We start from the raw sequence: 16,368 nt of genomic DNA on the forward strand, positions 1-16,368 counted from the left end.
CCCCTGGTTTTGACATTTCTAGAGATAAAGGAAGCTGATAGGTTCATTTTAAAGTGAGTGATTAAATCATGTATGCACCATCCAGAAGTGCTTCAACCACTAAATCCTTCCCAGACTCGCGTGCTGAGAGCTTCCGGACACAGGGTGTCTTCCAGAACGTTGGCACCGTTCCAATCATCTGTATGCAAATGAGCCTTCACCTTTAGATTATGTCTGTATGGTACCAAAACTACCAGTAAATGAGTCCGTTCAATAAAAAATAAATATATCATTTAACAAATTTAAAAAATTATACTTTAAGCCATCCTTTTGGTAACATGTAGCCAGAGCTTCCATCTGACAGATAAGCACGAGTGTCTGGGTATCCTTGCAATGATGTAGGCGTAGCCCTTAAGTGAAGCATTTGGTTCTTGTTCACTGAAGCCTGCCAACTCATTTTCAGACAACATTCTAGAAGACAGACCTGAAAATAAATCATGTAATGACAAGCTTCAGTTTGAGTATAATGAAGAAATCCCCAAGAGGATAAAGAAAGCAGATAACTCTGCTTGCAACAAAGGAAAGGTAGGTGAATGGTTTCTGATAAATTACACTTGGACCACGGTACTCTTGTAGGTTTCTCTCCCTCCCTGTCCCTTCCCTTCACCTTTCCCCTCACTTTCCCTTAGATGCCAAAGCCCACATGGTGATGATATGGGACACCCACCTGCCATTTGTAGAAGGTTAGTCATTGATTCATCCAACCAATACCTACTGAAGGTACATTGTGTGGCAGGCACTGAGGTGGCGCAGGAGGTGGTTTGGTGATGGAGACAAACATGTAAACAGCGCTTGTAGATAAGTACAAAGAGCATGATTACACAGTGTCATTCGAGCATCAGGGAAGATGATGTTGGAGAAGGAAGATATGGCCAAGCAGACAAAAACAAGGCATTCAGGCCAAGAGGACAGCGTGGTATGTTCACGGAATTGCTAGAAGTTTTAAAGTTGTTTGGGATGACCAAGAAGATAAACAGGGCCCAGCTTGTGAAGTGTTAACAGAGGAATGACACTGAGAATAGAAAGAGAAATGAAATACCCAGACCCTGTTCTCAAGTGCCTCACATTATATAGACTCTGAGCAAATCTACAGACATAATTACAGTGACACTGTTGAAGAACAAAATAATAAAATATCTCAAAAATTTGAGCCACAGAAGATACATAATCAATCATCTATTCATTCAACAAACATGCTTTGACTGTTCCACATTTAAGACACTGGCCTATGCCCTGAGGGAAGATGAAGGGTGAGTTAGACTCATCTCTTGCTCAGAAAGCTTTTGTTCTAGGGTAGGTGTTCTGACATGTGTAAGGACAAATATAGAGCAAGGTGAAACACCCAGATGACATGAGAGGGGAACAGAGAAAGAGCTTTGGGGATTCAGAGGTGGGTGGCATACACCTTCCGTGCAAACTGGTATCGTTTTTCCCTTAATAGGTTTATGACATGGAACTGGGAGAAGAATTTTATCTTCCTCAGAATAAAAAGGAAAGCAGACAGATTGCACCAGAGCTTTCTGACCTGGTCATCTATTGCCAAGCAGTAAAATTTCCAGGTAAGAGTAGGCAATATCATCTATGACATTTAAAGATAGCAAAAGATCAAAAATATGCTATTTATTTAATCGGGCAATGTGAATGCTCTCAAAATACCTAAATTCTGTTGCTGAAATCATTGTTACAATACCTTCTAAATATTTATTTATTTATTATTATTTGCATTGATGCCTATGAGGAAAATACTATAAAATGTTCATTTTTCCAGGTCATATCATGTATTTTCATAACAGTTAATAATAATGATAATATTCAAATATCTAATAGCTGAAATTTATTAAGCAGTTAAATACCAGGATTTGTGCTAAGTATTTTACATACATTATCTTATTGACTTTATAATAATTCTATGAGGTATGTGGATTTATCCCCATTTTTAAATAAAACAAAGTCTGAGAGAGATGAAGTAATTGCCCCAAGGTTTCAGAGTATATCAGTTAAGACTCTTTTGTTTGAAAGTGGCAGAAATGGACTTAAAGAGAAAATTTATTGGCTCATGTGTTGAAACATGAAGAGATACACAGGTTTCAGGTACAGCTTGATCCAGGGCTTTCCTCTCTCCCCACTTCTTACTTTGCCTCCACTGTGTTAGCTTTATTCCCTTTGTGGTTGCAAGGCGGCCACAGCAGGCTGGCACTATGTGTTTCCAGATTCAGCTTCAGTGTAAGAGTCTCTTCCAGAACTTTCAGCAGCAGTTTCATTGTTTTTTGTGGGTCCTTTGCCCATCTCTGAACCAGCCCTGTGGCCAGGGGCATGCAGTGCTCTGACAGTCTGGGGCCTATGTCACATGTCCCATCCCTGAGCTGGGTAGCGAAGCTCCACTCAAACCACAAGGACCAAGAATGGGGTTTTAGTGGGAGAGAAGATTTCCCCAATTTCTAGAAGTACAAGGTGGCCTAGTGGTTAAGATTCAGAGCTCTCGCCACCCGTGGTCCAGGTTTGTTTCCCAGTCAGGGAACCGCACCACCCATCTGGGAGCTGTCGTACTGTGGCGGCTGTGTGTTGCTGTGATGCTGAAAGCTATGCCACTGATATTTCAAATACCAGCAGGGTCACCCAGGGTGGACAGGTTTCAGTGGACCTTCCAGACTAAAACAGACTAGGAAGAAGGACCTGGCCACTCATTTCCAATAAAATTGGCCATAAAAAGGCTACGAATAGCAGCAGAGCACTGTCTGACAGAGCACTGGAAGATGAGGGATGACGCAAAAGAGCAGGCAGGGTTCTGCTCTGCTGTCCGCAGGGTCGCTAGGACTTGGAATTGACTCCATGGCACTAATAACAAAGTACAGTGAACTTATGCTGATAAACCACTTCCTCCCCAAAATGTGCATTTCAGTTACTAAGTGGTAGAACTATGATTCCGGAGCCTCTCTATCTCCAAAGTCCTGCCTGCCCTTAACCATTGCACTACCCTGCCTCTCTTGTTAGGAGTGCTTCAGTGAGCTAAACTGATTGCGTGTCCCACAGATGGGACAGTGAGAGGTGGAGGGCAGACAGGAAAGCCATAAATATATGGAAGTCAGAAAAATTCATCTCATACTAAGAACAAGGATTCCCCTGCATAAGATTTCTGAGGACAGGAAAACAGCTGGAATTGGGAGATCTGTCTAAATGTTAGTAAACAGGGTATATAAACTTGGCCTCAAGAGGGGAGTTACAATACCAACCCTCATTTTTTTCAAGATGGTCTGAACAGCTCCTGGCTTCCAGAGGCTTATCTTAAGCACCATTTCTCACACTCTGCCCTGCAAACAGGACAGAGGTGTCGGGCTATTAAAAACTAGGTAATAGTCATCTTTCCACACACCAAGTGAAAACATCATAGATAGAACTGTCTCAATTTGAAATTTTCTCCTGTGAATTCTTTTGAAACTTTTGGCAGCTGCTGCTGTTTATCTGCTAGCAGATTCTGTTGCGGAGGACGCGAATGAGTAAGTAGCAAGCAGCGATTTCAAAGCAGCGCAAAAACCTAGCCGTTTAGGTTTAGTTTCACAGATTGTGACTTTCTGTCACACGAGTACAATATGACCCTATTTGCAGCCAGTGAAACTGTCCTTAGGATGGAGTAGAATCCTCTTCCTGTCAGTCTCATGGCCTGCATGTCCTCCATCATGGGAACAAACGTGAGGACCGCTCGTCAAGACTCACACGCTGCCTCTCTCGTTCTTTATCAATTCAGCCAAAGCTGTACCCAAACCATTTTGCTGGCTTTGTCTTTTCTTCTCAAGCACCGAGTAAATAAAGAGCACGAATTCCCAAAGATAGTTGAAGTCACCATGAAAGATAAAGTTTCTGTACCGATAGAGAATGTGGAAGCGTCAAAAGGTCATTTGGCCCAGCTTCTGATCTGAGGCGCAGGCTAAGCAGGGGCTTGTCTGGCTTGTTTTTAAAATTCCAAGCATGCTGTTTTTCAGAAGTGTTTATATAGCACACATTCTTTATAGGTATATTTTAATTTTTTTTTTTAGTAATTGAAATTTCTTACATTTTTCTTTCCCCAAATTTATTTCCTTTCTCAGAATAACTAAATTGTGTTGCCAGAATCATTGTTATAATACCTTCTAAATATTTATTATTATGTTTTGTTTTGACACTCATGAAGAAAATACTATAAAATGTGCATTTTGCTACGCTATTGATTTTACGTCTGCTGCGTCATCACCGTTAGCTGACCTTTCACCAACCCAGTTCCCTTCCAAGGAGCCACATGCAAAAAAGTCTTCACAGCGGTGAGGCACCGCGAAGATCACATGGCAGGACCTCCCCCAGAAGTAAAGTAAATTCCCCAAGATCACGAACCTGCGGCAGTGGCCTTGACTCCTCAGTGACCTTGACTAGGGCAGTTATATAACTTCTCTGCTCTTCACATTCCTTATCTGTAAAACAGACATAACAGTCCCAACTTGCAAAGTTGTTGTAAAAATTAGCCGTAAAGTAGAGACTGTAATTAGCACACTATCTGGAACCAGTTGGCTCTCCGGAAATGGTGATGGTTGTCATCGTCCTTGGTAAACAGGCCTGCGGGGCGGATGAAGGTTCTTGGTTGCTCCTTCGGTTACTTCTCTGGGCCTCTGCCGATTCCTTCCGCTTTCCTGATCACCCAGCCCTTGTTTTGTTGCGTCCTTGCCTCACCCCAAGAAAGCAACCAGGCTCTTCACAGGAGGGCCCACATACCCCTGGGGGATGTGGACATGTGCCATGATGTGTGCAGAAACCCCAGAAGGATCGCAGCCCCACACTCTGGCCCCTCATTCGTTTTACCTGGGAGAAAATCCATTGTTACCTCATTGTGTAGTGGGCAGAATTCACACAAAATCTTAAGATAAAGCATGAGAACTGACCAGTCCAAGTTTGTATGTCTTCATGGTTTCAGATGCTTCAGAGAAAAAAAATTTAGAAGCCCCACAGCTGCTATGAACTCAGCACTTTCTCTGAACAAGATACTCTCTGAAGTATGTATATATATGCATTCTCTCATTTAATCCGAACCATAACCCTTTTGCAGATGAAGAAGGAGTGGTTCATAGAGGTTAAGTAACTTGTGTGAGGGCGCACCTCTAGGAGCAGGGTTTAAACCCCAAATTCTCCATTCTTATTAAACACTCTGTTATCCTGTCTTCCCTGATGATGTTCTCGGAAGGTGTATTTTCATCTCAAAGAGGACCCCCTGAATGCTGCTTCAGATGAAGAAAATACTCTAATGGTACAATTGTAGACAGTGGGAGTGGCTGGAGACAACTCTGGCTTCCCTGGTGCCTTTAAATCGCTCCCCCTGCACCGGAGCCAGGCCTGCGTGGTATGCATTCATTTCCTCATTCGGCAAATATCTATGAAGTTCCTGCTGTGCACCAGGCACTGTGCCAGACAGGAAGGATCCAGGGAGTGGCTGGACTAGGAGTGAGAAAGAGAAGCCGTCAAACATCATTAGCATCATAATATATTTCCCATTTTATCCTCAGACCAACCCTGTGAGTGAGTTCCCATCACTAGACCCATTTTGTAGGTAAGGAAACTGAGGACAGACAGGGTAGATGTTGAGTCAAAGCTCCTGCTGGCAGGAATGGAACCCAGACAATATGACCCTAAAGCTCAGGCGCTTAACCTTTCTTTCATCTCTCCAAATTGAGTAATGAGGCTGATAATTACATATAGACAGCAGCACTTTCTCTTCATGTAATTTTTCTAAATCTTTCTGGTGCACAATTAAGTGGGTGATTCTGTGGTCATTCCATCCTAATTATGCAGTTCTTGTCATATTTGCCTACAGAGATTAAAAACTTTGCTATAATTGCCTACAATGCTATTATTATCGGTGCTAAACATGCTAGTAGGTCTTCTGTACGAGGTTACGACGGTGTAGTAGGACTTCAAAATAAACATTAACAGGGATGGAAAATGTTGAGTTCCCTTGCCTGTAGTTTTTGGCTTATTTATTTTCATTTTATGGGAACAGGCCTGTCAACTCTAAATGCATCTGGCTCTAGCAGAGGAAAAGAAAGGAAAAGCAGGAAGTCCATTTTTGGCAACAATCCGGGCAGAATGAGCCCTGGAGAGACAGCATCGTTTAACAAAACATCTGGAAAAAGTAAAGTCACCTTCTGACAGTATCTTTGCTTGATTCTGCATGCTGGATGATTCCCATATTTTACTGTCTAAGCACTTCCTTTGAACTTTTTAATTCGTTTTTTGTTCTCGTGAATGTTCATATTATCTGTATGATATAAATATTATGAGTTTACACTTTTCACATCCTAAAAAATGGCATTTCACTGAAGACGTTCTAACAGTGTTTGCCTCTAAGGTAAAAATTGGAGCCACCTTGGAAAATTCTAGTGGTTCTTGGAACTGCCCTGTTCACCATTATAACTCCAGAAGATATATCCATTTTATTTCTAATTACTTTTTATTATAAAAGTAATAAATACTCATAGTTAAAAACTCAAACAATACAGAGTATTATTAAAATTCCTTTCCATTCTCAATGTCCCGGTTCTACTCCCCGGAGGTAACCACTGCTAAGTTTATTGTGTTTTGTTCAAGAAAAATGAGATCCTTTTTAAGATAATCCAAATGGGATATAACTCAACATACTTGGATAACTTTTATACTTGCTATAACTTTTCACATAGCTTTCTGCACATATATCGACCTCGTTCTCCTTAATGCCTCTGTGTATTCCATTGTGTGGATATATCGTCATTTATTTAACTACTTCCTCACTGGTAGAAAGTTTGGGTTGCTTCCTGGGTTTTTTGTTGCTGTTCTCTTTTTTTTCTTTTTTTTTTTTTGGAGGATGATTAGCCCTGAGCTAACATCCACCGCCAATCCTCCTCGTTTTGCTGAGGAAGACCAGCCCTGAGCTAACATCCGTGCCCATCTTCCTCTACATTATATGTGGGACGCCTGCCACATATAAAGCAGTGCCTGAGACTGCACCCGGGATCCGAACCGGTGAACCCCGGGCTGCCAAAGCAGAATGTGCGAACTTAACTGCTATACCACAGGGTCAGCCCTGCTTTTCTTTTTTTTGCTGTAAAAAACAATGCTAGAGTGAAGACCCTTGTACGTACATTGTTGTGTATTTGTGCAAATATATCCACAGGACAGATGAGGTACTGAGGCGAAGGACTTCAGTCATCTAAGTTAGTGTTGCTATTCTCATTTGAAAATTCTCTAGCTATCATTTTGTTTCAAGGCAGCGGACTCGCTCACAAGTAACACTCCAGATGTTTTCTGATGTTTATGATTGTTTACTGGGATGTCGTTCAGGTTTATCTTTCTAAAATATTTAACGTTTTCTGTACTAATCTGAGGCTAATCTTTTGGGGGGTTTAGGTTCCTATGAAGGAATGCGACAGGCCTGGGAGGAATCATCTTCCCCCCTCAACCCAACCACGTCCCTCAGCGCTATCATTAGAACTCCCAAATGTTACCATATCTCGTCGCTGAATGAAAATGCCGCCAAGCGTCTGTGTCGCAGGTATTCCCAGAAACTGATCCAGCACACCGCCTGTCAGCTGCTGAGGACTTACCCGGCCGCCACCCGCATCGACTCGTCCAACCCCAATCCTCTCATGTTCTGGCTCCATGGGATACAGCTTGTGGCCCTCAACTACCAGACAGATGGTAATGGGCCTGCTCCACCCACATGGGTCCCTCCTCCCCTCTCTCCTTTGTGTCTTATGTTTCAGTAAACGTAGTTCAACAAACCACGTTTTTTTAAAAGGGTCAGGATGCCAGACTGGGGTACACCATATGTGAGGGTAAAAATACAGATGACAGAAAACAGAAGTGAATTTGATACTGAATTGTGCCCTTGATGTTTCAGAATTGAGGCGATAGAAAAAACCTTGACGGATTCCCTAAGAGGCTCTTGTTCCCGCTCCCTTTTTAATGCACTTTTTAAACATAAGACATCTCTGGATAGGGCTGTGTCCAGTTTGTTTTTAAAGACCTTTTGGGGCAGAGATTGCCTACTACCACTTAGTCTTGCTAAGCTACTGTTCTCGCAGTCAAAAAGTAGTGTCACTCCAAACATTTTGCAAGTTAAAACCTTTTTAGCTTCTTCTCATCCCTTTGAGACTAAAATGGAGAGTAACGGTCAGCACTCAGTTCTCTGTGAGTAGCCAACACAAAGAAAACGAGGATGTGAATTCCCCGAACAGGGAAAGTCGTGGTGTTTCTCTGCGGTCGATGAGACGCTCATAACAGGGGTAACTGAGGAAGCCTAAAAGTCCAGGGGAAGAGCTCCCGTTTATTGCATGCTCTGTGTGCCAGGCACCATGCACAATTCTTGACCCATGGTATCTCACTTCATCTTGGCAACAACCCTGAGGTGGTGCCTTTATGATCCCCTTTTCTCAGATGAGCAAACCAAGCCACAGAGCGATTAATTTGCTCAAGGCCACAGAATAATAATAAATTATAATACTAATAATAAATTTAATAATAATATTAAAAATAATAAATTTTAATAATGAATTCAAGGACTCTGGGAGTTTAGAGGATAAAGCTTTCTGCTTCCACTTGGTTATGAGAGGAGGGGAGCTGCAGAAGATGATGAGGAACGTTTCCTAGAATCTCATTCAAAAACAACAGTCTTTCCTTTGAGCAATCAAGCAGCCTCCCATTCCACTCACGTGAACTCAACCAGATCCTAACTAACTGTGCTGACCCACCGACCACAGCAGAGCCCCGCCTCCAGCCAAGGTCAAACCACAGCTGTAGCTCTGGGACCAGCTAGCCATCTGGTACTGGCGCCAGCAGCACCCATTTGTGGCTGACTCTGCAGACGTGTGGTTAGAGATAGCAGTCATATTTTTTTGCCCTTGTTATATTTGCTTCTTTCAATTGAAATTAAATAAGATAATGCAGGTGAAGTAGCATACTTAACCTAGTGCCTGGCACAGAGAAAGCGTTCCACAAACGTTAACTGTCATTAAGTGTTTTTGATAAGTTATGAAAACAGTATGATTTGGACTCACAAGTGGAAATAATAATGAAATATTTTCAAAGTTGTAAAAATTCCTTTTCGATCTGTCCCAAGTGGCTTGTGGGTTCACATCTCTGGCCCTGTCTGTAGCCCTGTGTCCACTGGCGCCCTTCGTTATTATGATACCAAAATATTTTAAGTAAAGTGAAATAACTAGCAAAATGGTTTTCTCAAGGAAATGGAAATGCATTTGGTTTTGGATGTGCCCTTTCTCCTGAAGTGCCGAGGCTGGTGCAGACACACTGGCTCCACTGATGGCAATGGGAGGCACAGCTGAAGGGGACAAGGGAATTGCCCCTCCTTGGGCCACCCCACCATCCAGAAGTGCACACTGAGGCTGCAGCTTGACCTCCACTCGCCCCTAAAGCCTTTGCCTCTCTCCCAGTCAAGCCGGGCATGCCTGTTCAAGTGCCCCACTCAGGGGAGGCAGATGGCTGTGTTGTGTGCTTCATCCTCAAGTTTCTCTACAACCTTTCAACCCAGGAGGGAGGGCTGCCATATAACCTCTCTTGATTCAATGCAGCAAGCAGTGATTAAACATCTCCCCTGGACAAAGCACAAGCGACATGCAGTTTCAGTGTGTTCGTCTGTAAAAATGGTCTTCATTCCCACAAACTGAGCGTAGAACCTGGTCAGTACCTTGCACACAGTAGATGCTCAATAAATGCATGCTGCACTGAGCTGAAACAGATTGTCCCCACTGCAAGTGGAACCTGTGGTTCTTGATTTTTTATCTAGATCTCTTCTAGGTACTTCTCTGTGAATTGCAAGTCCAGATAGACAGATAAGGGTCAAGGTTGGAGTCAATTTTAAATTTTTGAAAAGAATTCCCAGATTAGGGAGAGATTGATTTTCCATAAAACATCCCAACCAAATAACAGAGAACCCTTTTCCAATGTCCCTGTAGCCTCCAAATATGTTCCATGGGTCATCTGCCTTACCACTTCCTGAATTTCAGGGGACCCTGATGCCCCAAAGGGGTGTTCCTGGATTTAGGGTCATCTCATCCCAGGATTTCCAATGGTTCCATCACTCCCAGAAGGTCTGCAGTGATCTGGAACCAGGAGTAGCCCAGGTCTACACTCAATAAAACCAGCTCTTGAGTTTGGAATCTCACTTGAGCATGGCATGCAGACTCTGGTTACTGCCGGCGACAGTCCCTCAAAGTTCTTTCCTCCTGGGGTAGAATGATTCCTGCCTCATGTCCCAGGCCAACAAGTAAGTAGACACACAGCCCCAGTCAAAAGAAAAGCTCCTATTACTATTTATCATGCTTTCTTGAATAATTGTCACACTCTTTGTGATGACTTTCTCAGCCCCCAAATATAGGGATAATTATTGTGAGAATGGTGTCTACTGAATGCAGCATTTTGAAATGAATAGAAGATCATAAAGGTAACGATATGCTTGATCTGCCATCACATGCATTGACTAGAGGGATGATGGGGTACACAGATTCATGCACACTTTTTTTTACTTTTATATTTTTGCTTGAGGAAGATTAGCCCTAAGCTAACATCTGTGCCAATCTTCCTCTAGTATGTATGTGTGATGCCGCCACAGTATGGTTTGACAAGTGGTGTAGGTCCCACACCTGGGATCCAAACCCGTGAACCTGGGCCGCCGAAGCAGAGTGTGCTGAACTTAACCATTACACCATGGAGCCGGCCCCCATGCACACTCTTTCACTTGGTTAGAACAGGGGTTTCAAAACTATAGCCCTAGATGAAGTTCTGGGAGCACCCCTGGGGGACAGGAGGGCTAAATTTGAGGTCCCACCTTTATTCCAAACTGAGCAGCTCCGTATGGATCTGTTTTACATATGGCATCACAAAATGAGATTTTAATTAAGAAAAAGTGCTTTAAAGTTTTACAAAGCTACAAGGATAGACACAATGCTAATGAAATCAGACTTCAAACCCAAATGAGCATTATCATAATCATAATTTAATAGCTTCTGCTTATTGAGCACCTTCTATGTGCCAAATGCTGAGGTAGGGACTTTCCCACATTATCTCATTGATCTTTATGACATCCCTGTGCGATCTACATTATGTGGCTCAGTAGTTAAGATTGGGAACTATGGGTCAGGCTGTCTGGGTTTGAACGCTAGCATCCACCACTTACTAGCTATGTGCCTTGGGTTTTGTCACTTCACGTGCCTTAATTTCCTCATCTATAAAAATGAGGATCCTAACAGAATTTACCTCATGGGTTATTGGGAGACACCGATGCACGTAAAGTGCTTAGACTGGGGCCTGGTACATAGTAAAAGGGCAGTAAGCGTGAGCTGCTATAATTTTGTCAGTAATACATATCCGTTTCACCCTTACCCACACTGTCTGAGCTAGCCTGCTTCACTCTCTTAGCCATCCTAGCCCATGTCTGTGCTCCTCTGTCACAGAGTAGCCTGGGAAGAGAATTTTCTCCCATTGCAGGCAAGACAGCTGACCTCTTTGAATCAGTCATGTGGGAGCTGCAAGGGACCTGAGAGATGGGGTCCAGCACACTAATTTTATAGATAAGCAGACTGAGGCCCAAGGAGCTTTGATATGTCTAAGACATCTTACCCCAGGAATTCCTGCACATGGTCCCTGCCAACCCCACATACACGGAATAATTTTACACAGGAGACAAGCGGAGGCCAGCTTCTCATGGCTCCGTGGTGCTTACCACACTTTTCCTTGATGCTAGTCCATGTAGCGAAGTTCACTCTGCACATGGAAGGAATCGATCGGAGGGAACATTTGTCAGGTGTATCTCATAAACTTTTTGCTCATCTGGACAACTTTTATACAGACTTGCGCCATCAGAGGAGCATTTGAGTGTGGAACAGCCTAAAAACAGTGCAGGAATCCAATCATTCATCAAAACTCTGTGCCAGATAAAATTTGGCCTCAAAAGACTGGAAGCCGTTGTGAGGGTTCCAGAAGTTAGGATGAGGGGATTGTGCACATGATGTGAATCACATGGGATAACGATTTTTTTTCGTATTTAACTACAATAAAAAAAGAGGTAGAAGTATTGTAATTTATAGGTTGAAACTGAGATTTCAAGGAAAAGATATGTTCTTCTGGCTATTCTCCTTGTCTTTCTTAGATTATTAAGATTTACATTCGAAAAAGCAAGAATTGGTTATACCATTGTCTGAATGGTTTGGCTTATGGGGCTAAGAAAATGCCATTATTCTTTTCTAAAATTCAGTACAAAATGAGGTATTTCAAAGATTTTTTTAGATGGATGTTGTAAATTTTTATTTGCAAGAGGAGTCCTTAAGTGGCAGAACCTGGGCTGGAGTAGGAACTGGGTGTATCCTGTAGACTATGAGCCCCATAGAGACAGGGATTTTGTGCCTTGTTACCTGCTGTATCTCTGGTGCCTAATATAACCTGGCACATAGTAGGCACTCAATCAATCTATGGAATAAATGAATTGTTATCTCTTCTTCATGCTGAAGCCTAGGGAAAATCAATCCAAACTTCTTTTGAACTTTACAGTAAACTTATAAGATGACATTTCAGTGACAAAGTAACAAGCAATATTGACTTTGTTTATTTTGCAGATCTCCCTTTGCATTTAAATGCTGCCATGTTTGAGGCCAACGGTGGCTGTGGTTATGTTTTGAAACCCCCAGTTCTGTGGGACAAGAACTGTCCCATGTATCAGAAGTTTTCTCCCTTGGAAAGAGACCTGGACAACATGGAGCCTGCTGTCTATTCTTTATCTGTGAGTGTGGCCCCCAGTGTCAGAGTACAGTAAGCCTTCCTGAATATGAACTGGTTTTGAATTCAAGGTATTACAAAGTTCTCATGTCACAGTTTTTTTCATGCAGATTTAGTTCCCAAAAGAATTTCTCTACCTCTCAGAAGTGGCTACGGTTTAGGTACGCTGTCACCTGGCACCGTGTTTGCCAGAGCCCACAGCTGGGGTTAGGAGCTCCCTGCATCACCTACATACTGATGCTGGTAATTCTGTCTTCCAGGCCTCTCAGAATCATGACTATGAGTGTATCCCATAGAAGGGGAGCTCCTTCTTGGAGCAGGTCAACTTAACCTCTGACCAGCTTTCATAAGATCAGGCAAACAGGCATCAAAATAGAAATCAATTAAATATCTTTCCTCCTTACAGTTAACTTTCATCATTCCTGGGCCTTGCCTTACTCCTTTTATTGCCTAATTAACTGATTGTCAAAACTCCACAGGCTGCCCTTAACAACTGAGCCCCAGTAGCTCATCATCCAACTTTATTTCCCTGTTCTTTCACTCCCCCTTAAGCTGACACACAAAAAAACGCCCGATGGGTGATAGGAAAGACGCGAGGGACAAAGTTATCTCTTCTGTCCATCTTTAGATCTTGCTCGTTTACCTCCAAAGGAAGAATGTCGAGCTGCCTCTGCCCATGACACCTCAAACCCCTGGAAGAACCTCACTCACAGATTTCCCTACCACCCAAACTGCTTTTTCTCTTTCCCTAAGACTAAGGCAGTAGTGCCTTTTCTCTCTGACCCTTTTAGCTAGACTCGAGTATAGCTTCATGTTTACAGAGGCTATGAATTAATTTTTAACAATATTCCCTGTGACTTGCTCCAAAACTACACAATTCAAGAAAAAGACTTTGAAGTTGTAAAATACACACCTAAAACATTTTGGGGCTGGCCCGGTGGTGTAGTTGTTAAAATTCGCACCCTCCACTTCGGCTGCCCAGGGTTCTCAGGTTCAGATCCTAGGCGCGGACCTAGCACTGCTCATCAAGTCGCTCTGTGGCAGCGTCCCACGTAAAATAGAGGAAGAGTGGCACAGATTGGCTCAGGGACAATCTTCCTCACGAAAACAAAACAAAAAAAATATACACCTAAAACATTTTGAACAGAACGTAACAAATCTGTGATGACATCTCTAAGGTCTTCTTTTCTCGAGCCTTCTTGAGAAACTTAATTTCCTCTTAACTGCTCGTTTGAAGATACTTGAACATTTTGACAGTTGAAAGGTTATAGTTAGGCGAATGCTGTTGATAAAACAGACTCACCTGATTCCAGTCACGCGATTTCCTGATCACAATCGTTTACTTCTTAATAAAGCTAAAGCAGCTTTGTTAATCATTCACCTCATCCATCCCAGCGTTGTGTTTCTTCGTGGAGGTGCAGTGCAGAGCTGCCTTTGTTACTTTTGCATCTTCAGTGACTTTGATCTTTTCTTCGCCCCTCAGATTGTCTCTGGTCAAAACGTGTGCCCGAGTAACAGCACGGGAAGCCCGTGTATTGAAGTTGACGTCCTGGGCATGCCCCTGGACAGCTGCCACTTCCGCACGAAGCCCATCCATCGAAATACCCTGAACCCCATGTGGAACGAACAGTTTCTCTTCCGGGTTCACTTTGAAGATCTCGTATTTCTCCGTTTTGCAGTTGTGGAAAACAATAGCTCGGCGGTAACTGCTCAGAGGGTCATTCCACTCAAGGCTTTAAAACGAGGTAGAATAAAGTTGTCAAAATCTTAATAATTCTTGTAGCTAAGTGATGGATGCCCCAGAATTCATTATACTCTTCTCTCTACTTTTGTGTATGTTTGAAATTTTCATATCGAAAAATTTAAATGAGGTAGGGAGAAATAATACAAATTTGAATACTGCTTAAGCACGTCTTGAAAGAGGTTTTTCTTTTACGTTATTCTAAAATCTGAGGTATAGAGGACATCCCTTAGGAGAGATGGCCTCTCCCACCACTGCTGATGTCCGAGGCAGGGGTTCTTGTGCTCTCATTCCCACACGTCCCTTCCCAAGCAGCACCCGCCACACCCCTAGCATTTTTAAAGCAGCAACTGAAGGAAGGAGAGGAAACGGAGAGGAGGGAGGGTTGGGGGTGGTAGTGGCATAAGTGGGCCAAGGTTGGAGTCGGGACCCGGCAGAAGTCCAGTGTCGAAAGCTGAGGATGGGTGTTGGGTGCAGAGAACCCTGAGCAGAGGCCCGAGCTGTTGGCCTGGCAGATCCGTCCTTCATAAGGGACATTGTCAGTACCTCGGATTGGCTTTGCTGTGGCCCTCCAGGAACTTCAGCCTGTCACACCTGTCCAGAATGTCTGTGCATTGCTCCTCAAATGTTGATGTGCAGTGGAGTCACCTGGGCTCTTGGTAGTAAGATGCAGATGCTGATGCAGTAGGTCTGGAGTAGGGCTTCAGGTTCTGCTCTCTAACAAGCTCCCAGGGATGCTGACCCTGCCCATCTGCTTTGAGTACTAGGGTCCTAGTGCGTACTTCCTCCCACAACCACACCTAGACTGCCATCCTCTGAGCGCCACAAGCACCTTCTAGTCCCCTATGTTTTCTTCTTTTCCTGTTTCTCTTCTCCACTGTGCAAGTAGCACATGGTCACTGTCTAAGTATGCTCGGGCTGCTATAACAAAATAGCACAGACCAGGTGGCTTAGACAACAGAAATTTATTTTCTCACAGTTCTGGAGGGTGGAAGTCCAGGATCAGGGTGTCAGCAGGTTTGGTTTCTCCTGAGGCCTCTCCCCTTGGCTTGCAGATGGCCACCAACTCACTGTGTCCTCACATGGTCACCCCTCAGTCTGTGTGCACGGCAACCGGTGTCTCTCTGTGTGTGCTAGTCTCTTCTTCTAAGGATATCAGTCGTATTGGAGTGAGGCCCACCCTAATGGCCCGTTTTAACTTCATTACTTCTTTAAAGGCCCTGTCTCCAGATACAGTCACATTCTGGTGTACTGGGAGTTAGGACTTCAACACATGAATCTTAGGAGGCCACAGTTCAGGTTACAACAGTTATTACAGAAATATGAGGAAGTAGAGAGAAGCAAAACCAATTTTTTTTATTTATCCATTTTTCCATCTCTCCAAAATAATCCCTTTTGGTGTAGATCTTTTGCAGCTTTATTTCTCTGCCCATGTATATACATATTAGCACATAGTAAAAATTTTTAACAAATAGGCTTCCTACTAATCTTAATGTTTTGCAACTTACTGGTTTTCACTTCACTATGTATGTATGTAGTGAACAACTTTTCATGTTAATAGCTGTATATCTTCATTATCACTTTTACTGGGTGCATATTATTCCATTTTATACTTGTACAAACACGGACACTGGAACTTATTTTGCCAACTCTCTGCAGTTGGAATACTTTATTATCACTAAAGCTATTCTAAGATGGAATTTTGTAAAACAGTGACTGTAGAGATGCCTTGATACAAAAATGATCAGGTTTTCTAACTATATTTTGTTTGAATTTAAGATTTTGTGTTTGAGCCTAAGTTAGAAACAGTA

General features: G+C 43.0%; 1 protein-coding gene across 4 annotated transcripts in view; it reads left to right on the forward strand.

Moving 5' to 3' along the window:
* PLCE1 (phospholipase C epsilon 1) overlaps window positions 1–16,368 on the forward strand; it is a 299,107-nt gene that overhangs the window by 263,705 nt on the left and 19,034 nt on the right. For 3 of the 4 annotated variants that reach the window (XM_046653787.1, XM_046653789.1, XM_046653790.1), the window contains exons 21-26: window positions 443–564; window positions 1,481–1,598; window positions 6,056–6,187; window positions 7,438–7,728; window positions 12,657–12,820; window positions 14,300–14,561. In XM_046653787.1, coding sequence (XP_046509743.1) covers window positions 443–564; window positions 1,481–1,598; window positions 6,056–6,187; window positions 7,438–7,728; window positions 12,657–12,820; window positions 14,300–14,561 — 1,089 coding nt within the window. The remainder of the gene's footprint in view (window positions 1–442; window positions 565–1,480; window positions 1,599–6,055; window positions 6,188–7,437; window positions 7,729–12,656; window positions 12,821–14,299; window positions 14,562–16,368) is intronic. The other variant, XM_046653791.1, reaches the window with a different exon arrangement.

The sequence above is a fragment of the Equus quagga genome, chromosome 2 (assembly GCF_021613505.1).
Source record: "Equus quagga isolate Etosha38 chromosome 2, UCLA_HA_Equagga_1.0, whole genome shotgun sequence".
NCBI lineage: Eukaryota > Metazoa > Chordata > Mammalia > Perissodactyla > Equidae > Equus > Equus quagga.